This window comes from Neolamprologus brichardi, chromosome 10 (genome assembly GCF_056152115.1).
Source record: "Neolamprologus brichardi isolate AB-2024 chromosome 10, ASM5615211v1, whole genome shotgun sequence".
NCBI classification, from domain to species: domain Eukaryota; kingdom Metazoa; phylum Chordata; class Actinopteri; order Cichliformes; family Cichlidae; genus Neolamprologus; species Neolamprologus brichardi.
The window spans coordinates 11,024,425-11,050,469 of record NC_142113.1 but is presented as its reverse complement, the minus strand read 5'-3'; the positions used below and the strand labels follow the sequence as shown (position 1 = coordinate 11,050,469).

Sequence of the window (26,045 nt, the reverse complement as noted above, 5' to 3'; positions counted from 1 at the left end):
GTAAATGATTAATTAAGGGAGTGTCTGCATCCCCTTATGGCTAAATCAATCAGGCTTCTGCTTGTGCGTACAATTACTCAACAGCTGAGATTTATAAAAGAGGGTCATGTGTATGCATGGCTTTATAAAACTGACGAAAAGAATGCGCATTCCTGCCTTTACGCATACACAATTTTAGCCATTCGAATGGTTGCTTTTTTAAAAAAGATACCAATGCCTCACAGAATGGATAGAGACCGTAAGGAGATATTCAAGAAGCCAGATTTAAAAAGTGTTCCGGATAGTGTACCCACTCCACCTTTATGAAAGAAAGAAGACTGTTTACAGCTGCTACAATTTATTATACAGTTTACCCCAACATTAGCCTGACCCTTCGCCAGTGTAGCCTGCTGTATGTTGCAACAATGTATGCCGATAAACAGGTGATAAATCAAAGAAGTTACAGAAATTCAGTTTATCTGCAGTTTGAAAACCATTGTTCGTTCATCTCTTCTGCTTTTCTTCTTCCGTCTCACCCTTTTATCTCACCCTTCTCTCATTTACGTAGCCTTGCATGCATGCACACAAAGACACTCAAGTGTGCTCGAGAACTTGCATGTCTCCGCATTAAATCATTTTTTTCTCTGTCAAGTTGTCCGACACTTCAATAAAACTTGACTACAAATGCTGCTTATCTTGGATAACACAGCCAACCTTGGTAGTCATGCACCACAGGCCACACTTTGAATCACGGCTTCTCTGACACACGGCTTTAACGTGTTACACGATGACTTCATCATTTATTATGTAGGTTTTCATAAAAGTGATAGTCCCTAAAAAAAAAAGTAGTATATGAATTACCCAAACCGTTTCTTAACAGACCTTATAATCAGTCACATAATAAGTTTATAATATTGTTTGGTGTTACCTTGTAGTGACTGTATTTTCTAGCAACAGCAAGAAGAGACATGAAATTTACAATTTTGACTCAAATACTGTATCCCAGCTCTCAGGAGAAGCTTATCCTCCTCATTTAATCAGAATTCAAACAATGGAAATAATATAGAGAGATACATTTTGGTAATGATACCGCCACCTATAGGTGTTACGGCATTTTTCCAGTTGTAACAAAGTTGTTGTTTCTGCAGACGGATCCTTCATTTATCCCCCTCCTACTTACACAGCCATTTTGTCTCTTTGTTCATTAACCTTTTGCGAAAAGAATACTTATCAATAACACTCGACAGATCACCATATGTTCCAGTAAGAGACCTAGCAGAGGTCATGCACTGTGCTAAGAATGGTTTGTACTTTCAGTCAGGAAAAAGGGCATGGTGATCTGACAGTTTCATTCTGGCGAAAACAATTCCCTGTCCTGCTATCAGTGTGAACAAGCTAACAAATGGAAAAACAAACAAACGTCCAGTCAGTTGGAGACGATAAGAGGGCCAAGCTCAGCTCATTCACACATTCGTCCTTCTGGAGGACACATTTCAAATCAAGCTGTCATCATCACAGGAATGGGTTTTATGATCTCAGCTTCCACCATTAACACACCATGACAGGTGACATATCACAAATGCTGTAAAGATGTCATTCTTCCCGCAGAGCCGTGACCAAGTGTGGGACATCTCTAGATGACAAAAAAAAAGTGCATTTACTCAATCCAGCACTTCAGATTTTATGGATATACATGGTTAAATATGGTCTGGTGGGCAAATGTTTTTTAAGGGTTGGCAAAAAGGGTGTTCAAGTTCAAGTGTTGATCACGAAGAGCACTGAGTGAAGTTGAAAGCCCGGCCACTAAATATAGTCAGCAGATGTCCAGGGGGTGTTCTGAGGCAAGCATTTTTCAAATAGTGACTTTGAGATGAGCTTGTAATCATGGAGCGAATGTATTTTTAGATGACCAACCAATGTAGACAATACTTCATCATATCAGAGTAGACTAAAGAAACAAAGAACCAATCCTCTACCTACCTAAACGTTCTTTTAATTAAGAGGTTCAAATGGTTACACATAGAAATCTTTATAAACATCATTAAATGGGGGAAGCTATCAGTGAAAGTGCTTTCCACAGTGTTTAATGTGGTTGCATAAAACTGTAAGTTACGCTACATGGAAATTTAATGGGAAACCACTCAGCAAAGACTTTGAAGGTCTTTATTTGATTAAAATGCACATTTCAACTTGCTGCCTTCATCATGCAACAAACACAGAAATAAGGAGCATTTGAATAGTTAGATAGGTTTGAAAAAAACAACAACAGGTGTATCTGTCCATCTACCCATTAGGGTTGTTGGGAGACACTGAAGCCTGTTGCAGCAGTCACAGGCTAAGAAGTGAGGTGCACTCTGAACTTGTCACCAGTCCAAGGCTAGTGCAGAGACAGGCTACTATTCTTGCACTGACATTTAAACCTATGGCAAGTTTAACCAATTAACCTAATGTATTTGGACAGTGGGAAGACAGAGACAGAGTACCGGGAGAGAACCTACATGTGCACAGGGAAGATGTGCCAATTCCACACTGGACCCAGTTTTCAAAAATATTTCAGTCAATAATTCGTTATTTTTATTATTATTATTATTATTACTAGTAGTAGTAGTATTAGCAATCATTATTATTTGACCAGATTGTTTTGGCAGCATGATTTTAGCACAGCACTGGTATAGAGTAGCAAAAAACAAAAGCACAATAGACAATTAAGTGCCTTGAAGCAACCCATATGGAAAAGAAATAGGAAAAACTCATAAAAGACTTGCATAAGATGTGGTCTACTTCATATAGTGAATCATATAAGGCAGCGGTCCCCAACCTTTTTTGCGCCACGGACCGGTTTATGCCTGACAATATTTTCACGGACCGGCTTTTAAGGTGTCGCGGATAAATACAACAAAATAAAACTAGTACCGGCACCGGAAAAAAGAAGATTTACTCATAACACAGGTGAAAAAACCCAGGAAAACCAAGTTAACGATAAAAACAATAACAAAATAACGCTAAAAACCAATAAAAACCCCGAAAACCATACATTTCACACCCGAGCTTCAACTCTCGCGGCCCGGTACCAAACGACTCCGGTCCGTGGCCCGGGGGTTGGAGACCGCTGATATAAGGCTTGTATGATTTACTCATGAAAGTGGCTACTTTCTCATTACTTTCATATATTGTTTTAGTAAGTATCCAAAACATACAAGTTTCATTTATATAATTTTTCAAGGGATCTTATATCTGTTTTCACTCTTGTTTTTATTCAAGTTTCACACAAGACAGATACAAACTTTATAAGATTTATATATATCTTTTCCATACGGGAAGTGTTGTTGTGATTTGGCGCCATATAAATATAAAATTGAGGTAGGCTAGACACATGGTCATGTGATTCAAAGCCAGTCATTGTTCTTAGAAATATAGAGTGTTCAGTTTCCCATGAAGAAGGCTAAATATATATATATATATATATATATATATACATATATATATATATATATATATACATATATATATATATATATATATATATATATGTACTCTTAAGCATATTTTATATGCTCTTGAAGTGGTATTTTGCATATACTATAGTTTATGAGGCTGTTTCACAATATTCAGCTTTTTTCAGTGGATCTTGATTAGGTCAGCGTTTACATTGTCTTTCTGTCGTTCCTATACTGAACATGGGAAATAATTTAGATTATCAGCACAAAAACAGTTCAGTGATGCTTTACTAAGCTACTCTCCTACCTTACTTTGTCCTTGTCTGGTGTAATAAACAGTGATAGTGGCTTAGTGTGTCTTAAATGGTATTTTGTCAGTAGTGCAACAGGGAGAAAATGAATTTCAGTGAGCATACTGTAGATGTGCATAAGCAGGATGACAAAGAAATGAGCCTGCAAAGAGAGCCTGTAAATGTCTAACAGAAGGTGCTGTGCAGGGGTAATTTATGAAGTGTTGTCTCGGTGTAGACAGCCCTGCAGATTTTAGAAATACATGTGACTAGTGGAAATTGCAAGTGGTGATCTCTTTTGTTATTTTTTTTTCTCTCCATGACTTTAAAGGTTCACACGGTTCACGGGAAGATGGAGAATTTTTCTGTAACAGATGGATTAATTAAAGTTCAACCGTGTACCTTTTAGGGAGAAAGGACAATAAAGGACACCCCGTCCGGGGACTGGAATGTCACAGCAGCGTATAGCTCCACTGGGAATAAATCTGAAACCATTACAGAGGTGACTGAATCTCTGGGGAATTCTCTGCGGTCGTGGGGCATTTTATGTTTTATGGTGGTTATGAGCATTAAAAAAACAAAAATTAAGTAAAACAAAACCAAATAAAAGTAGCACAAAAAGAATTTGGTGTTGAAAACCAATATGTGATTATTAGTTTAAAATACAGTATTGTGTTACAGACACAAACATCAGATGCCATCAATACAATTTTTTATTTAACACATTTAATTGATATTATTAGTTTAAGGCTTTTAACCTTGGTCCCTATGACAGTGTCAGAATGCACCATCTGTGAGCAGCTGTTTTAAAGGTGTGTCAAAGGCGGGCTGATAACAGTGAAAAAAATAGTCTAACACTGCTGTGCGTTCGATTATTTACTGTGTCACAATAAAGGGAAAATTGTTCCAGTCTGTTAATAGAGCAGCATTTCTCACATTTATACTATAATTATATGCAGAACAGAATGTGCTAGTTGGATAATAATAATAATTTAAATATTTTTCATGTGCTCCTACTGTACATTGGAGTTGTCTTGGAGCAAGAACATCAGTCAGCTATAGAGCTGCTGCTGCTGCTGCTGCTGCTGCTGCTTGATGCTACCATTAACAGTTCTGAGGTGGTACGTATTATTTATCATTACACATGAAACGACACGAAGACATATTTTTAACAACAATAAAAAGGATCCGCAATTTGACTAAGAAATGAAATACATCACATTCTTAACCTAATTTCTCATGATTCTTTACAGATTACATGATACAATGTTTCTTTGTCGTTTTGTTATTAAGTTACCAGAATTTGTCTGAAGTTTAAACACCTAAAAATATAAGAAATAAAAGCTAATTTTGTTCAAATTTCCAACAAGTGTTGCTTCTGTGAATGAAAAGAAAACCCCAAATCGATTCTATTTCGTCTTTAAAGTGTCAACGGTGTTCCATAGACATTGTACATGTACCAAAACACTGTAAGAGTATAAAACTTTCTATATTTATTGGAGACTTCAGACTGCAGGAAGTCATATTGCTTCCACAGTCGATAACAATGCTCCGTTCTTGTTTTCTCCACAACATGTACTTTTTCTTGCATCCTACCATTAAGTCATTTTGACACAAGACTTTAATGGTTTCAAATAAAAGAGGATCACGGTAGAATTTTGCAGTCTAATGATCTCAACCATTAAAAAACATCAATGGCTCTCAGGACCACTTGTCAGAGCAAATCAGACTCTCTACCTGTGCGGCAGCTTGTGACTACAACTGTAATTGCCGGATCCCAAGCTATAGGCGGTCCAGCCTGTGGACATGTCATCAAAGAACGGTCACCTGCCATATCTCTCTGCCATATGCAGCTCGGGTTTTGCTGATCTCATTTCCCATTGACCTCAAATGAGTCCCAGTTGCAGCTTGATCTTGTTTGTAATGGATAAGTGGTAAATGTAGCCATGAAACAGCACATCGGTTTCAGCGAGAGTGGTGAGTAGAATGGACACCTAATTGACTGCATATAAAAGGCGGGACATGTAAGTAAGAGCAGCAGCTGCAGCGCTTTATATTCAGCTTGTAAGATGCTGTAGCGTAATGTAAGTGTAATTGATATGAGGCTATCCCGTGTGTCCTTTGAGATGATAGACTAAATGCTGCTCACATACGTGTGTGGCTCTTTACAGAGAGCACTCCCAACACTATTACTTTACCTTCTGAGAACACGACCACTGATTGATGCCCGCGGGACGTCGGATGCAACCTGCAGTTTGGCGGACGCAGATATTAAATAATATGTGGTAGCAGGTAGATCTATCAAGGTTAGCAGGAGACTGTGCATCACTCGGGACAATCTCTTAGTCTGTGTGCTGCGACATGTCAAATGTTGGGGTGTTTTGCATATGGGCTGATGGCAGAGGCCATTGTAATTCAGTCTCAAAGTAATGCCTATTCAGCGCAAAACATAAGTGTGTTGTCAGAATCCCAGGATGGATGTTGGGGCATGTGCAAGTGAAATCTATCCTGATGAAGAGAGAATGCCCAGTGATTTATTACAGAGGGAACGCAGGAAAAAATGCTCAAGCTGGGCACTTTTTCCTTTTCCCTTCGCTTAGATTTTCTATTTGAATTAAATGAGGTGTGTATGTAGGCAGGCAGAGGGGGGGCAGGGGTGGTGAGAGATAGCATGCAGGAGAAAGGACATACTTCATCTTCCCATTCAAAGTGTTGTTTTCAGCAACTTTGAAATGAAGGAGAAAAATGCTGATAGAATTGCACCAGAATGTATCGCAGTGGACTGCAAAGTACAAAAACCCTAGGTCAGGCGTTGGTGAGGCATCCTGCGTGCAGGGCATTTTTCCTCTTTTTTTTTTTTTTTAATTCCTCTTAAGGTCCCCAGTGACTCACTTCTTGAACCTGCAGTGATTGATGGGAGGTGTGTCCTTGACAAGGCCATGATAGGGTGGCCAAGGGCAAGATACAGCTATCAAATTGTTTCACATACATAAACAAGGATGAAAAAAAGCCATTTACAGCATCTGGAGAGAGATGCTTTCACCCTTACTACTAGGAAACATGCTTAAAAGCCCATCTCATTTCTGAACTCAAACAGCTGGCCACAAAAAAAAAAGGTTTCCACATAAAAATATTTTGTGCATAGTGTAGGGCTAGAGGAAAACGCAAGATGGAAGCGTGGCTCAACCTCTGTGAAACAGCATATACACCTCTTAAAGCATCAATAACAACAATGCAATAAAATGCAAATTATTTATATTGAATTCAGTGACCATTTGAGAGTAGACCAGTGTTGTAGCTCTGAAAGGGAAATTTTTCGTGTTATAATTATTATAATTATTTTAATTATTGTTAGTACCTGGAGTTTTTTTTACTGCTGTTATAACAGGTGCAGAACATAGCTCGGCATTGTCTTCCTGAAACAAGCAAAGTCTCCCCTGAAGGAAATCTACTTCAGCATTTATTAGGGGTGGGGGAAAAAATCGATACTGTGTAGTATCGTGATATTTTGTTTGCTAATAATGTATCGATACAGGGACAGCAGAAATCGATATTTTGTTACAAAAAAGGTTTTTGTGCTCTGACTTCAGAGCATGTTGATCCTTTTTCTGAGCAAGAATCCTGACATTCCTTCCCTGTCCAAATGTGTTTAACTTTTTTTTGGCAGCAATAAACATGACAGTTTACTTATTTTAATTTTAGACATGTTTTATTTTAATTAAGTTTAAAACTTTTTTATTTAATGTAAAATTATATTTTGTTTTAATTTACTTTCAAATTCTTCAGTTGCTGAAGGGGCTGCATAGTTTTCATAAATTTCATAGTTCAGAATAGCTATAATTGTACCAGATGGTTGCATTCAGTTAAATTGGACTAGACTGTAATACAAACCGTTCAGTTTGTCAACAATAAAACTGAAGACCTGAAATGAGAGAAAGACTGAGTACGAGACTTTGATATTAGATAAAATGAATATTGATAAAATTTACCTTTATGTACAGAATCGGAATATCGCAAAATATTTTAAAAAATTGCAATAATATGGTATCGTGCGTTAAGTATTGTGATAATATCGTATCGTGGGATGTATGGTGATTCCCACCTCTAGCATTTATGAGACCTTCACAGATATGCACGTTACACATGCCACGCACAGTAATGAACATCATGCCATTACAGATGCTGGCTTTTGACCGTGTGCTAATAACAACCTAGACAGAAAATTTCACTGTTAGCCTGACAAATGTGGCTTCCAGAAATATTTTACTTTTTATTTAGTCAGAGTACCCAACATGGTGGCACAGCTAGCATCACTGCAAATATGCTAGAGACTGACAGCGATAACAGAAAAAGATTATTCTCTGATTTTGTTTCATGTTGCATACACCATAATTGTGATCAGTGTTGGGATCGTTACTTTAGTTTCTTAAAAGTATTGTATTATGTTACTTAATTTGTTATACTACTCATTACATTACATTACTTACCAAAGAAGACCTGCTGAAGATCAGTCTGTGTTCTTTGCTAACACTGCGTTAGCATGCTATATGTGCAGATGTTTCCAAAAACAGAGCCAAAGTAGTGCTGGCAGCACGGTGCAGTTGTTTATGTCCTGGATGCAATTTGTAGTTTAGCGGACTACCTCACGTTTGTCCTTTTGTGCAATAAATATAAAAGCGATGTCCATACCGCTCCACCATTTTCCTCCTCCCGGCACATGACCTGAAATCAGCTGACTGCAACACAAGTGAGCAGGAATAAGAAAAGTTTTGTTGGATGTTTTTTTTCTTTCTATCCACCCAGCATTAAGATAACTGAAGAAGTAATGCAAGTGATGAGGTAATTGTAGCTGTAATGAAATCACTGAATTTATTATAATACTGCGTTCCTGAAAAATATGATGTCATTACAGTAACGTGTTACTTTGCAACACTGACCGTGATAATACGTTCTCAGGGTGTCCGATACAGATAATTACCTTAATGCTGTTTTGTATGAACTGTTCTGGCATCTGTATGCATAATGGTGATGTCAGTGGTGATGCTTTCATTTTCAACATTTAATATTATTACAATTCAGGGCTCTCTTGTTAATTGTAAATAGAAACAGGAACTGACACTGTAGGTATACTTTACCAGGTCTTGTTAAGTCTACAATTTAGAAACAACTTGAATAGGTTTTCGTATGTCAAACTCCATTCTCCTGTTTTGTGAAGCTATAGGTATGCAAAAGATATGCATGTATAAACTGAAAGATCTGAACTGTGGTTGTGTTTTTCGTTTTTGATTTTCTGTGTGATCACAAATAAATGGAACACATTTGGACAGATGTAGCCATCCTCCTGCACGGTCACATGTCTCTGCAGTTCAAGTGTACAGTAGATGTATGTGTCAACTGGCTGATGAGTTAAACTTACTGAAGTTTTCCTCTAGTGGCACAACACAACTTCTCCATTTCTCTTCCTGCCCTTCTTTCTTCCTCGGAGTCTTTGAACACACAGCAGCACTCGCTGTCACTCTTCCTTTTGATTCCACTTTTTTCATCTGATCTAACACGACTTTGGTTTGTTTTCCTTCTTTACATTTATGCAGCTTGTTTTTGTTTTTCATATACTATTTTTCTCCCCCCTTGTTTTTGAGTTTGTCATTTAGAGTCTGTTATCCAGCTCTGTTGACTTTTGTTTGTCGTGTTGCAGGACCTTTTTTTATTCCTCACTTTTGTTTGAGGTGAGATGTTTCTTTTCTTTTTTTTATCTCACCTGCGCAATGTGACTTTCTCTGTTCCTGTGGTCTAGCAGCATTTCATGTGCAAATTAATGAACTCTAAACTCTAGATGGCAATTCAGCTAAAGTGAAGAGTCCTAAGTAGTGAGATTCCTGCACACATGCCTCACACACATCTCGCTAATGTCTTGTACTGTTCACCTTTTGATGACCTTGGTTGTCTTCACTCCTGATGGGTTTTTCTTGTTTGTTTTTTTGGTACATTGTAATTTAGTGGCTTGGACAGAACAGCAGAAAGAACACGAGGAACACTAAGAGTTTCTTTACTAATAAAGAACTAATTCATGTATCGTACTCTCTTGAGACATATTAGTCTTGACTGGTGAGGAGGATCTACACATAATTACCACAGGTTAATGTAATTACACAGACATTTAAAGCGGGACTTACCAATGCGTGCACGATGATGCTGATGCCATTGGATATCGTGGCATCAGTTAAAAGAGACAAAAACAGATGCCCTTTTGTAAAGAAAACATCCTGTATTTAGCAGCACACATATCTTATGACTTTACTTAAGTCAATTTTTCAAAATGTTCAGTTCACGATCAGAAGGGAACATGAAAATAATGGCATTGATTAAAACTGTCGATGTGCGACTGAATAAATTAGGCCTACGAGTAAATAAATAATAAGCTGGACCACAGAGAACTGATGAATGAATTATACCCTTTTTTAGCCAATAGTTTGCTAACAGCTTCAGGGGGAAATCCTGCAATGGACACACTTTGTCCTCAAGTACCCATACATTGGCGTATTTCCTTTGTATCACAGAAAACAAACCTTCCACAGTCTGCAAGTCGTTCCTTTTTTAAATTTGTTCAAAACAGATTGGTGACTTACCCTTTTTCTGTGCATACAACAATCTCAGATCTAGCTCTGTTCATCTTTGGAGAGCACAAAGCGTCATTTTGAGATATTTGAAATTTCATCTCAAATAAATAGGCTTTATTTTCATTTGGCTGTGTTCAGTAGATATACTGTAGGTTAAATCTGTTTAAACAAAGTGTTTCGTTGATTGAGTTACCCTCGTGATTAACTGTCTGCTATTTTAGTGTCTCTCAACAACTGCACTTGCTTCTGAAAAAAAGAAGTCAAACCTTTCAATTCACTCTTCATCCCCTCAGACTACTTTAATAATGTTCCTTGTGGGATTATAATGTAGGAGTTGGAAATTTCATTTGTAATATGTGCCGTGTTTCATAAGTAGGAAGCGTCTTCTGTTTCCAGCTTTTTAGTGCAGTATCTAAGTAGGTTTCATATATCAGGCCTGAGGTTTGTGACAGGATAGGACGATAAGATGAGGCCACCTTTACTTATCCTCTGTCTCTCTGACTTCCTGTGATGTACTGCCTCTGCTCCCCTGTTTCACCTCATCATTTTCTTTTGTCTACTCTTCTGTCCTTTTTCAGGCCCCTTTGGTTTAATGATTTCGCCTTATTTACTGGCTATCACCGCGTGCTCAGTGTTCTTCGGTTGTGGCGGCGCTTGCAGTTTTGCACTTGGTTGCTTTCCTTGGACAGTGCAGAATGCAACATTGGTATCAAATAACTTATTTTGTCTGTGTTTTAATGAGAACTAAATGTTACAAACAAGTGTGAAGAATGAATGATTAAGACGGGACAGAAGAACGGGTTGCAATCATGGGAAGCGCACAGGACGCAAATATTAAACAAACTTGACATTACATTAATTTCACTTATTTTGAAAATCTAAAAATTAAAAATAGATATGGAAAATAACCTGATTAAATGCTTGGTACTTGACATATTTGACCCTATCGATGAGACCTCAGGGAAAACATTAAGCTGGCTGGGTTCTGAAAGAGTGATCCAGTTTCCTTTCACAGTCCTGACATATGCACAGCAACTGGAAAGTCTAAATTGTCCGTAGGTGTGACTGTGTTCATCCGTCTATGTGTGTTAGCCCTGCAAGAGACTTGTGTCCTGCCCACTGCATGCTGGGGTACAGACTCCGGGTCTTTGCTACCCTGAAGCTTGTAGAAAACAGAAGAATATTAATTAGCTCAAGAAATGGGGTGTGGAAATGGTAATAAAATAATAATGATTAAAAGTAATAAAAACCTAGTGTTCTGCACAGACCTAAACTGGCTGAAAGTTACAACTGAAACTGCAGTTTATCATGTTTTTGTTTTTTTAGACGTGTATCTAAAAATGTCAAAAGATGACTTCTTCACTTATATAGCTTTGTGAGGATATTTAAGTTCTTGAGGGTTTAGGGTGAATACATTCAGTCAGCAGTTACAGTAGCTCCCTGTGGTGACCTAAATAACTTCATTCATAAAGACACTGATACATGCGGGGAAACGTGAAAGTACAGAACTGCCTCCCTCTCAATGTATGCGTTTCCTAAAGCAAACATCACCGCCTCGTTTCAGTTTTATATTGTTCACATGTGCTCGTGATGATTACTTGATCTGATGCATTTGTTTCTTTCCAAGCTGATCCTACTTTTAGCAGCCACAAAATTACAGTAAATCTAATGTATATGATGTGTTCATTTGGATTTCATAAGGGTCTTAGATTATAATAAAAAAAAAAAAAGACACGTTGTTCCTTCCTCAGTGTTCGGGATGAATGTAACATGAAAGCCGGTGCACTAGCGGAATAGACCTGCTGTATAATTAGGCTGCTGAAATATTGGATTTTAAGATGTCATGTTGTTTTGTAATCTTCTGCTGATGCATATCAGAGACACCCTTTGGCTTCTTGAGCAAAGGTAGCGTTTCTATTATTTATTGCACTTTCCGCTGTTGTTTTCGGTTGATCTCTATCATGAAGCAGCTAACTGAAAGGAAGCCGCTGTAGTGAAAGCATTTTGTAGGACACATTGTTGTGTTGTCTTGAAAAAAAAAAGGTTTCCATTGAATAAAACCAAAACATAAAGAGAAAAAAACAAATGAAAAAACAAAAACAAATACAGATTCAGCTGGATAAATCATCATGCTTCTCTTGCAACACTGAAGGGAAAATGCTGCACAGTTGCTATGGAACCCTCTGTTGCTAGGCAATGGGTTTATTATCAGAGTTTTATTTTTTTATATAAGAGGCGGTGTTTTCTTTGGCATCTCGCAAATTTGTTTTCAGAAGGCTTTTTTCGACTGACAGGTTATGAGGAATAATGCTTTCTTTAATTAAGATCCAAGTTATTCTGTTTTATTTATTTTCTGTGTAGATGATCAAATGCAAATGTCCAAACACAATATAACTTATGAAGTATTTCATCAGAAACCATTGCTGCAAGAGAATGTCAAACATTTATGCAATATTAAACCACATATTTAGTGGTTAGCTTTCTTATGGAGGATTCTATATAGAGTTCACCTTATGCTGGTCCTGTGTTGAGTGTGCTATTGATCCTCTCTTTCTTTCTTTCTTTGTAATTTATCTGGCTTAATTTATGAAAACATCCAAATTATAAGCGCAAATATGGAGGGAATATTATCATGATGCCCTCTCGTGGCTGCACCCAGACATCAGACTGATTAAGGTTTACATTATTAGACATGTTTTTAATATATAAGAAAATACAATCGTAGTAAAGACCCAATTTAGGGAAGCCTGACTCTCTTTTTCTTTCCTGCCTGACCTGTCACGCTCTTACATGTACTATGCATAGAAACTGACATGAATCAAAGTAGCACTATTTTGACTTCTGATTTTGATAAACATCTGTAATAGCAACTACAACTGTACTTTGTGGCTGATTATCTACATTATGCTAGCACATTAAAGGAAATGCACATATTGCACATATATGTGTTAAACAGATAACAAAAGTAGTAATTCTGTGTTTGAAGCATAGCATACAAGCGGAGCTTTGGATGTTATTAACACTTCATAATGGAAGCAGTTCGTGATTTTTGCTAGTCATCAAATAACCAGCCTAATAACATTTGAGGGACCATATATAGTCTAGAGTGTCCAAAAAAACAAACAAAACAAAACCCCAAACAAAGGCATTTTTTAAACCTGCTTTATTTTCTTTATAATAAATAACGACTTTTCAGATATTAGTCAGGTTAGGATTATCAGCTCAGATTAGAAAAAAACATGATTAGCAGTCAAAAGATTAGTTACAAAGACATGTGTGCCCTGCCCTCAGTTGAAATCAGGATATGCCACTCCCCAGCAGTGAACGTACTTTGTTTTGATTTGAACTGCCATTACCATGGAAAACATTAAGTGGGGCAGCTTCACTGCCCCCTACATCGGTTGCCCTGAGGCAAAATAAGGCTGTTAGCCTGCAAGCTAAATGTGGCAACACATTGTTGGACTTCAGAGGACAGCATACATAATAGATGAAAAGCAAAGGAGGGGATGCAAGGGCTCAAAAAGAAAAACAATTGTCTTTAAGGAATGAAATCAGATTGGCTTATTTTCTGTTTATGAACCATGTAGGAAATCTACTGGACACCACTCCATGCTAATGAGCCATGACAATAATGACTTCAGCTACTGGCAAGAAAAGAAACACATTTATATCTTAATCGTTTAAAGCAGTAGTTCTCAAAATGTGGGATGGGACCCACTGTTGGGGTCCCATCACAGTCACTGCAGGACCAGGGGGGAAAATATGGAGTGAATGAGATCACTGACTGATTTGTATTTTAAAAAACAAAGATGAGTTTACTGATCATTTGCCTTTTATTGACCTTTATTTTAATAAAATTCAACCTGATGAAAATTGTGCAAGTTTCTCTTTGGTGCCTTTCAGTAAATGTGACCAGCATAAGCTTCTCCATCATTTAAGACAGCGCAACTGGTCTTTTCATCCATTATTTTAACTAAATAGTCAGCGTCCTTCTGGAAAAAAAAGACAACAACATACGGAGGTCAGCCTGAAGTTTGAGAGTTCCTTTCAAACCCGATGTCATGACTGAGGAGTCTCACTGAATTCCAGGACAGGACGCTACTTGACAAAACAATAATGATTATTCATCATTGCCACAATCTATAGTATATTTTAGGGGTGCAACAATACTCGTATCGATATTGAACCGTTCGATACAGTGTTTTCGGTTCGGTACGCATATGTATCGAACAATACAAAATTTTTAATTTCTTTTATCAACTTTTCTTCTGACGATGCTGTCTGTGTTGAGCGCTCAGTGGATCTGCGCTCGACAGTGCAGCCTAGGCGGAGAAGTCGAACGCAGATTCACTGAGCGCAGTGCAAGCTAGCAAGACAGAAATTAAGCTCTCGTTGCAACATGGCAAATTGAACCTCCCCTACCCTCATTCAGATCTGGCGTTTGGAACTATTTTGGTTTTCATGTGAAGTATGACCCTGAAGGTAAGCGCGTCATGGACAAAAGTAAAACAGTATGTTGGATGTGCCACGCAATGCTCAGTTACATTGGTGGGAACTAGTGCGCTGGTGCAGTTAGCTCGTTAACGTGTTGGCCGTCCAGCCCCACGCACGGGGCGATCTGCGGTAGCTCGTTAACGGAGATTTGCCGTGTTGTGGCGTTAACGTCATTTCAACGAGATTAACGCTGACAGCACTAGTGGGAACACAACGAATATGACTGCACATTTACTCCGACATCATCCTAGTGCAAAGACAAGTGGAAGCAGACAAAAACAACAAGCACGCATGCTACAAACTTTACCCGAGTCATTTAGACAGCTGTTAGCACATGATTCTCCTTATGGGGACCTGATATGTTTAATATGCTGCTGAGAATATAGCCCAGAAGAAGCGTATAGTATAGCTTTTATTTTGGAAGGAGCCATTTCTCTGTAATAAACTCTCTTTTCCAAAGATGAGTGATTTCTCGATCAGATAGATTTTTTTTAATTACTTTGTTGTTTCAGCAACATTAAATTTAAAAACTGTACTTTTAGTTAAAATATATATTTATAATTTTAATAAATGACAAATTAAAAAGGCATGAACATTTTTTTTTGTATCGAAAAAATATCGAACCGTGACACCAAAGTATCGAACCGAACCGAACCGTGAATTTTGTGTATCGTTGCACCCCTAGTATATTTATGGTCTGTTTCAATCTAAAAGGCAGCATCATTTGCAAAATTACCATTTGAGTACATTAACTAGAACTTAAAACTAGCAAACGAGATTAGAAATCCTTCAGGTTTCCTGGGGGTCACACATGAAGGTGGCATTAGGATTCTTTCTCATAGACTGCCCCCTGCTGGCCGCTAGAAAAAATGTAGGTTTTAAGCACATTTGTATCAGATTCACTTTTCAGGCCCAGAGGCAGTTGCCATCTTTTATTTACATGCTATGGGCATTATGAAGACTTCAGTCTAGTCACCTCTGTTGATACTGTGAAAGCTTGGGGAAATATTATACATTACATCTTAATGTCCACCTAAAAAAAAAAAACACACACTAAATTGTGTTGTGATGTTAGCGTACAAATACACCCAAATCAAATGAAGAGCAAATAAAATAAGAAAAACATAGTATTATGTTTATAATCATGATGCCCTGCTACAGAGAACCCATTTTAAACACTTACATTTAAAATGATTAATGTGATTAATTGATTCTTTACCACCAACAACTGCTCGCCTTCTTTACAGTCGACCCATGTAGCACACACGCACAGGAAAATCTTCATGCTGTTAGAGCATGTGGTCATTACACTGCCATGCGAGTGGACATCAAAAAGACCCACAGGGTGACTTTAATTTAGTAAAATTTCAGTAAATCTGTTCTGTTCCCTGAGTGATGTCCCTGTGCCCAGTTTCACGAGGAACCACATGAGGAGAAACCAGTAGGCGACTAAAGATCAACTCATATTGTTTTTGCCTCTGTTCCATTTTAATGCACCACATCTATGCCCAGACCATCATCAGACATGTGCTACAAGCTGTTCCTACTGCGATGCTGGCCAGCAACCCGTCAGCGAGCCAGAGCAGGCTGACACATTCAGAGGCTTCTTGAAAAACTTAGTGTTACACGCTAGTTCGCTAATTGTTCGCACACAATATGGCTTGCCTTGGGACATTATGATCTCTTCCTCTTGTTCGCACCCATCTTTTTCACAGATCCCAACCTTTGATAAATTATTAAAAAGACAGACTAAGAGATGGTTGGAAACATTTGCAGCGGAGAACAAGAAAGTATGTGGTGGCTACTGTTGGGTTTTTTTGTTTTTTTGTTTGTATGAAAATCAACATCTAATGGTGTTTGTTTTCGTTCCAACTTGTGAAGTGCAAGTGCAGGCAACAGTTTTATTTCAAGAAAGCTGTGGTGGTGAAGTGAGTGACTCTGCTCCTCTAAAGCAGGGTCAACATATGCGGAGGGAGACAGAGAGGGAGGGTGGGAGAGAGAGAGGTGAGATTTGGTGCTTTCTGTTTTCATCTAGCGAACGAATGTACTTTGGCATCTCTGGGGAAAACAGTTGCTGGTTGCTTTCACAAAGTGTGATGGAAAATGGCCCTATACCCCCTTCCATCATCCATTTTTCTTAAGGAAAAGATGGGTCAGGAAAGATGACAGAGCTTTAGTGTATTTAGAGTAGTGGGACGAGTCAAAGAAGAAGAATTTGCGGAGTATAGGAGAGAACGTGTGCGGGTCTTTCAGTCAGATCCCCAGAATAGTAGCAGATTCATTCATGTTATCACATTTTATCATAGAATATCATAGAATGTTTGTATTGTTGCTGTTTTTTGATCGTCTGATTCTGTTGTGTTTTACAGCAAACATCTGATATGCCTTTTAATTCTCTAAAGCCATAGATTGTTGCAGTGAGGCTTCGGAGGTTATTTCATGACCCTCAAGATTGCACCGATCAGGCATAGCATTATGAGCACTGACAGGTGAAGTGAATAACACTGATTATCTCTTCATTGTGACACCTGTTAGTGGGTGAGATATATTAGGGAGCAAGTGAACATTTTGTCCTCAAAGTTCGTGTTTTAGAAGCAGGAAAAATGGGCTAGAGTAAGGTTTTGATAGGTAGACGACTGGGTCAGAGCTTCTCCAAAACTGCGACTCTTGTGGGATGTTTCTGGTCTGTAGTGGTCAGTATCTATCAAAAGTGATAATGCTCTCCTGGGAAACCTTGCTGTCCTGCCATCTATGTGGATGTTACTTTGACACTTACCACTTACCTAAGCATTGCTGAAGACCATGTGCACCCTTTGATGGAAATGGTACTCCCTGATGGCCATGGCCACTGTCAGCACGATAATGCGCCCTGCCATGAAGCAAAACATGTTCAGGAATGGTTTGAGAAGCAAAACAATGAGTCTAAGGTGTTGACTTCACCTCCAAATTCCCCAGATCTCAATCCAATTGAGTATCTTTAAGATGTGTTGTACAAACAAGTCCGAAGGCTCCACCTCTCAACTTACAGGACTCGAAGGGTCTGTTGCTAACATCTTGGTATCAGAAAACTACTTTACACCTACAGGGGTTCAGTACAAGGGTCCATGGGTCAGGGCTGTTTTAGCAGCAAAAGGGAGACCAACACAATATGAGGCAGGTGGTCATAATGTTGTGCCTGATGTGTAGTACGCAAATGGTAACACAGTTCTAATCCCATTAACTAATTTGCCAATCCAACTATTGTGACCACTTAACATATGTGCTAATATTTCATACATGACAAAGCTGCCACAGGTTTTGTTTTTCAATTTGACAATGTTTTACCCATACATGTGTGTCAGTACAGTTACACCTATAGGTTGCAGATGATAGTTTAAGCAGAATGATGCACTGAAATGTGTAACATAAGTGTCGTTAAGGAGGAATGAGGTGCAAAATGATTTATTGGGTATGATCTTGATGTAGACAAAGACTCAACATTTGGAGCTGGGTCAGTTCCTTGCACAGTGCCCTGCAAGAGGCTGTCTGAACCTTCCCAAGCATGCAAACTATCACTTGTTAAACCATTTGTTTTAGCCACATTCAACAACCGTCTTGGCTTCCTGGTCACGTCAGTGAGCACTCTGTTCTGAATTGCTTGGAGATCTCGGACCCTGTTGTATTTTTTTTTTAAAGTTGTTCCAGAGTGCTGGAGTACAATTAAATGTTCTAATGCGGTACACAATTAAATATTTAATAAAGGAAGTGGATGTTGCACCAGCATGAAAAGAGAAACACAGACAATCTGTCAGTGCCAATTGCAGTGTTATTCAGTATAATTGACGAAGTTTGTCAACGCAAACAGTTTAAATAAGTCGATTAGTCATCAAAGCTAATTCTAGCAGAAATGCTTATTTCATTCACCTTTCTGCTGAAACAAAATGTTCCTAGTAATACGTGATTATGTTGGTCAGAGTTGGTCATGAATTAGACTGCAGAGTTTGTTCCAGGCTCTAAGCTACAGAGGCAAGACATAAAGTTTATGGATCGATGTTTGTATCACAGAAACACACACTATAGTTATTGAGAGCAGACTGACAGGCTAGATTGAACTCTATTTTTAGCCATAATCAGAAGCATAGTCATGTGGACTCTTTATGCATCTAGACTCTGTATGGTGAGATTATTTGGGCATATCTGGGTTATATTAGTGATTTTTATACACTTAAAATCCTTATGGCCTCTGAACTGTGCATGTTTCCAACCTTTAACATCACCACAGCTCTCGTCATCTAAAGCAGCTGTCAACTTTTTTTTTCTTATTAATATATTTTTTTTTATTTCAGTGTGTTATATTTTTAGAGGATCCAGAGGTGAAGTCTTAGATCTGTTTTGGGCAAAGAATCTGTCTATGTGAACGTGTGCAGTATAACCATCAGCTGTATGTCACTCTCTGACTCTGTGAATCACAATAGGTTATAACAATATACATATCCATGAAATGTGTTAATTATATTGTGTTATTACAAAAAAGTAATTATTAGTGGTGCTTCCTACTTGATACTTCTGTTCCAATGAAACTCCAAAAATATTTTTTTTCACTTTCAGTACCTATTACCAGCAGCTAATACTGAGGAATCTCACTGTGCAGTTAAAAGTGTGCAGGAAATGATGGCCTAGTAAACTTTTATTTAAAAAAGAGAACATTCGAAGAAACAATCAGCATAACAAACCAGTCATTGCTTATGATAAAAAAAGTTATCATGTCGTCCTTATTCCTTTCTATTTTCTAATTAATGTGTGCCACCAGTCCCTGAAAAATGATATACTGTAGATGCAGTATATCCATGCATATGATATACAGTAGTATATCACATGCAGTTCACACAGCAGCAGTGCACTAATAACGTAGCTATTGCATTGATTCATTTTAGTAAAAAGCTATAAGTCTGATGTCTTTCGGGTATGTATGATGATATATTAGATTGTCCACACTGCAGCAGAGTTGCTTTTTTTCTTCTCGTAGTTATGATTCCTATGCAAATGCCACTTCCACTATAAAACTGTGGCACATCATCTGAATTCCCTGATTCAGCTTTGCCACATGAACCAATCACTGATCTGCTATTGCTGTTTCTGTTTTCCGTGTCAGCAAATTATATTTTGTGGCTCCATCAACCAAAATAAAGGTGACTCAGTTTGAAGAACAGGGAATGGGAAGGTTGTATTTTGCACCAATAAAACACTGAGAACTAATGGTAACAGATCTGTTCCCCCAGTTAAGGCCAATGCAATGTAAGAAAAGAACAAACAAGCGCTTATTGCAGTTATGTGTCTACATTTTTTAGTGTTACAGTGTGCCTTTCTGTATTTGAGGCAATGTCTCATGCGTATTCATGACTGTATACAGCACAGTCACATAGTGTCACTGGCTGTTGGTTACAGCGACTGTGGTTTTATGTGCGCTGTGAATGCATACACCTCGTAAACCTAAAGTTGTGTGACCACTAAAATGGGTATGTGGTTATTGCATTTGTAAGGGAGTCAGCATGCATATCTGTCACATGCACTATAATCATGTAAATGAGGCGTGGTTCACTCTTTTCCTTCTTTTACATAAACTGCTGTACGAGAGCATTCCGTCTCATCTCCGTCTGGTTTCAGAGGCTTCTGAAAGGGCCTCATCTTTACGCTGGGCTTTGCATCCACCCACTGGCAACTGCACATATTAAGCACTAACCTTTATATTTGTGCTCAGTGGGATTTTTTTTTTTTTTGTCTTTTTGGGGGTGGGGGTATTTGAGCTGTTGAACAAGGGTACAGTGCATTTTCGGTAAAAAATGGCTGTTTTCAAATGCAAATGATTTTTGTCGATTTTTGCATCAGTCAGTACACAAAATCTGAAAATCTGAAAATCTGTGGGTGCATGCTGCTGAATTTATCAAGCAGTTTAATGTTAGATCTTCGCTTCAAAATATGTGTGTTTAAGAAGAAAAGAAAAAAATAAAAGCGCTTTGGTGACGCCAAGTTTTCCTTTCTCCTCAGGTCCTCCAGTCGTCGTAGGAATGAGCATCAACATAGCAAGTATAGACTCCATCTCAGAAGTAAACATGGTAAGTTCAGATCTCATTGTTTTAAGGAGGGCTTCACACTAGGAACTCTCAACCTTGCGAGCAGAGACTAGATTCATGCTAAACCATGCAAATATTAAATATCAGATACCAAATTTCCCCCAAAATATATCTCAAACACTCGCTATGAAAAATATCTGAATATTTCTGTGTTGACTGTCACATCTATTTTTATTTATAGCCTGCAGCACATTTAAATAATAAAAGTTGATCCAAAGTGCTTTAGAGACAAGCACATTTAAATTCCAGGTCTTCAAAATTAGTGTTTTTTGAAGACTTGAAAATACATGAAAAGCTTAAAGGTGTGTTTTGGTGTGTTCACTAATTACTGTGGTATCCGATCACAGTGATTTAGTGGTCAAATTGCAAATTAATGATCATTCTAATCAGTATTGGCAATATTATCCCTGCATTTACTTTGCATGGGATCAGTAAATAACTATCACACAGCACTTGCAAATACCGAGGCAAATACTTGCTTACAGAGTCAGCAAAGGCAGGATTGCTCAAAGGCTTTCCAGCTACAAACACTACTAACTGTGTTTCGTACAGTTCAGTTGGACTGAACGGCCACACAGACTGTGGATACGTGTGATGGTGGACAACCGCTTCTGCTTGTTACTGAATGAGACACTGAGATTTGACTGCAGGTTCTTTTTTGTTTCCTTTTTTTCATCATTACTCCTCGCACTAGTTTGCAGGTAATATACAACGTGTTCGTGTGCTCTGACAAAGACTGTCAGAGAGGCAGGCTGGAGTACTGGATAAGGCAATATGGCTGATGTCTGAGAAATGACATCATCCTGTCTCTTAGCGTTCTTTTTCTTTCACTCAACATGATATAGCCGCCCACGTAGTGTGGCAGCTTTTTAAAAATGATGATTATTGTCATTATTTTCTGCTGTATGGCTTTTTTGCTTCTGGAGTGATGGAATAATTTTACAAAAATTAAGGTTTATTTGTGATTTGACATACATCTAACAATCTCCAAAAGTTGATTCTGTTCATCTGGACGTAGCATTTTGTGGGAGAAACATTTCGTCACTCATCCAAGTGACTTCTTCAGTCTCGGCTGACTGCAGGTTTCCCCAAATCTTATAAACAGTACGTTTGCATAATGACTGAAACCAGCCCACTGAAGGAACAATGGGGTTGGGAGGTCAGTTCCTTAATCATAATTATGCAAATTCTCATGACCATTGATCAACAACCACTAACCAAAACCCACTGATCAATGGCCACTGATCAATGGCCATGAGTACCATTCACAGAGAGTTGGGGAATGGCTGCAATCACAGCATCAACCTTTGGAGATTTACTTTCCTGGATGATTGAGAATGCATCAAGACATCTAACAATCAGTCACTCAGACTGATTATTAAAAATTCATGGTCTTAATGAAACAAAAACATAAAATGTCAGTGTTTTCCGCCAGTCGATGCGTTTGCAGGTTTACGAGCAGCAGAAAATTTCATTGGGTTGTGTTTTTTAAAATGACGTTAGAGTGCCTTTCCTCGAATTTGCATCTGAAATTGCTGCTTATTAATGAGAAATGTCACTGAAAGGGGTGATTGAGTTGTTTATCAGTAGTATGGTTTAGTTCTCATTACGAGCCCCGTGGCCATTCATTTGTACACGGGTGAGGCGTTTTCTGAAAAAATATTATGTCATTAATAATAAATCAGAAAGGAAGGATACCAGAGCTCTTAATAGGCATCATGCTCAAATGCAGAGTGTGGGTAAACTTGTTATTTAACTCTAATAATCTGAGATGCATCGAAAGCCGCTGTTTTTTTTTTTGTGCACTTTGTAGGTTTTACATTAAGCGCCTGTACTCGTGTTTTTCTCAGCACTATTAACAGCACAGCCCTTTGGCTACAGGGGATACATTAGCTGCAAGACGATATTTCTCCACTTCACTGCATTTCTCCTCCTAATCCTTCTCTCTCACGCTTTTCCTTAACACAATCAGAAACATTAGATGTTTTTTCCTGATCTGAGATTCACTTAAGCATCTTTTAGTTTCTTCTGCACTTAACTTTTGAGCAGCAGTTAATCTAAAACAACTGTCTACTTTTCCCCTTGAGTACAGTTGAGTACTTTTTTGTTTCTTTGTTTGGTTTTCGCCTGTGGTTTATGTTGGTTTTTCTTTTACTTCTTCCAGGACTATACCATCACAATGTATTTCCAGCAGAGCTGGCGAGATAAACGGTTGGCCTATGGTGAGCTGAACCTAAACCTAACTCTGGACAACCGTGTAGCAGACCAGCTTTGGCTCCCTGACACCTACTTCCTTAATGACAAGAAGTCCTTTCTTCATGGTGTGACAGTAAAAAACCGTATGATCCGACTGCACCCTGATGGCACCGTCTTATATGGATTAAGGTAAGAGCAGTAAAACCGCTACGCACTACATGGGTTGCTGGTTAATTTTAATGTGGCTTATCAGGCAAGCATCGGTGCTGTGGACACATTGTGCCACACTCTTCTGTCTTTCTTTTTCTCTGTTTACCGTCCAACTGTTGTTTTATTTGCCTTCATATTATAATAGCAATGCTGTGACACTAAGACTGCAGTTAAATTTTGGTTGCTACGACCGTGTGAAATGAACTTTTAAGTAGACCAGGTCTACAACAACTCGCAAACAGTCTCTGTCTGCAGAGCAACTTTGGTATGTCAAGCTGGGAAAACAAGGCAATAGGACAGAGTCAGTGTACTCTCTGTTTGCTATCATGTGCTATTGAATGGGGTCAAGATGGCAATTACATGTAATCTGTTTATGCTAATATCCAGTTAATAAAGTAATCCAGCCCAAACCAATTCTTCCAAAAACAGTGACATAGGTGTTCCAGGACTTCAACTGAACTACAAAATGACACAGGTACTCACCAGCCTTGCTTTTCTACAGCAATATAACCAAACTACAACCAGTTGAGTTGATCCCCCTGTTGGAAAGTGGCCTGTCACAGGCGTGCCCTTATCAGTGAATACTGACTCAAATAGATAGCAATGCGTTTGTAAGTTAGTTAGTTATTTTATCTGCAATCTCTCTGAGACTGACTGTTTAAGTCAGAATTGCTTGCCTTCCACCAGGCAACCTGTGAAGTCACCTTGCTGTTGCCACAGCTATTCACAATTGGGCACCAAATCAGAAAAAAAAAATCAATCCAATCAACGTGCAACCACCAATCTTTTGCAAGGAGGTTGCTATCCTGTCTTTGCTGTAGCATGACTGAGCGATGAGACTGCGTAATTATTATTTACATACCAACGTTTGTTACACAGCTGAACTTAGAGGCAGTTTGGCTCTTGCAGTCTCAACAGGTCAAGTGAGAAGGAACTGGACACTATGAAATGTCCCAGTGTGAGTGTGGCTATGTGCAGCTCCATTTTCCTCAGCAATTGATTAGAAATCTTTCCAGGATGTTTCTCTGCCTGGAAAGAAGCCTGGAAAGAAACTGGAAAGAAAGAGCCTGGAAAGAAACTGGACAGAGTTCTTGTTGCCTTTTACATTTTACTTTTATACTAGAAGAAGTCTAAGCCCCAGAAAAACATTCCACGTGTGCCAGTAAAGGACCCGTCTCACTGTGACCATAAACAGCATTAGCCGTAAAATAAATAGCACAGCAGAATCATAAGTATTTCGATATTGCTAAAACTTTTGCAAACTGCTGAACATCCATACATACAGCTCTTACGATAACCTGAACAACTGTTGCTGTGCTGCCGGTCATTTCCTTCATCAAGTGGTATATTTTACTAACCTTAAACCACATTTAAGCTGGAAAAACAAGATCACCTCTGCTAGCCCATATCATCTGGTCCTTTGGCAGGATGAAATATGACAGATTTATTTTTGGTAACAACAAACAGACTTTCAAGTTTTATTTTTAAAGTTAATGGTCTGCAAAGTTATAAGCTTGACCTGAAACAATCACAATGTTTTGGAAGCAGTGACGAATACATTAAAGCAAAGGTTCATTGACCCAGAAAGGCTAAAAAAAAAAAAAAGGTTTAAAATGCTCACCACCTCAATGTCCCAGATCACTGTGACGAACCAGACAATTCAGTCAACAGCAAATGCGCACAGAGGGACCCATCTAAAAATCCCCTGGGCACTGCTTAAAGTAAGGTTTATGGAACTCACAATGGATTGCTGCTTTTCTTAACACAAGTTATTAAAATAAAGTAGTGTGACAGAGGCAAAGAAGCTGGGAAGGTGTTTTGTTCGCCGAATAAAGGAAAATGTCAGCGACAGGGTTTACATCATATGAAGTAATGAATTATTAATGCGATAATCAGCATTCAGAAATGCCAAATTACCAAATTGGTGCTGACACAAAAGGAGATGTGACTGCAAAAGTATTTCTTTTTCTTCTTATGACTCGTCACAGGACTATTATCACTTCGACAGAAATGCATCCTCACTGATGCAGAGGTGGCAAACAAATATCTGTGAGACGGTTTCATCTGGATCTACTGTGACAATTCCACACAGGCATGCCAAGCTAATTTTAGCTTCTGACCAGACAAGTACAATCTGTACTTGTGTTTCTGTTCTCCAAGTCAGGAATAGGATGAATATATTATTTTAACAAAACAACAAAAAAAAGAGTTGCTGTTTTAATGGGGAACTTTATATATCCAACATCGTTTACATACATCCAGCTGATGATCAGATTGGGAACGACTAGAGGGGGACTTGGAGAGTACATCCTTTATGAAGGCTAGTACGCTATTTTGGTATTTTAAGGAAGGGAACTTGAAAAAAAAGTATTTAAAATTGTTTCATGCAGGTACTAATTAAGCAAATAGAAAAATAGCACTGACAAAATAGCATATACCAAGTGAAATCTCTGACTTTACCCCATTAAATATTTAGCTTTGTTAGTTTTTGAATGTGTGTGGAATGAAATAACAACTTTGTGCAGCGGCCAATTTAAGCAGGTGGAGACTTGTGCCAAAATGGTACCAAATTACACTGCGCCACCTGATCTGAATAAACATTCCCAGCTGCTCCACTCAGCGCGGCTCAACACATGCAGGTTCCTCTGCGCCCGCAGAAAGAGGCACAAGGGTAGCAAAATGGACCAGAGCCAGAAGAAAATTGCATTACAC

General features: G+C 38.4%; 1 protein-coding gene across 2 annotated transcripts in view; it reads left to right on the top strand.

The window, feature by feature from the left end:
• The window catches only part of gabrb4 (gamma-aminobutyric acid type A receptor subunit beta4), a 57,876-nt gene that overhangs the window by 10,423 nt on the left and 21,408 nt on the right, over positions 1-26,045 (top strand). For both annotated transcript variants that reach the window (XM_006799467.3, XM_006799466.3), the window contains exons 3-4: positions 20,842-20,909; positions 23,092-23,312. In XM_006799467.3, coding sequence (XP_006799530.1) covers positions 20,842-20,909; positions 23,092-23,312 — 289 coding nt within the window. The remainder of the gene's footprint in view (positions 1-20,841; positions 20,910-23,091; positions 23,313-26,045) is intronic.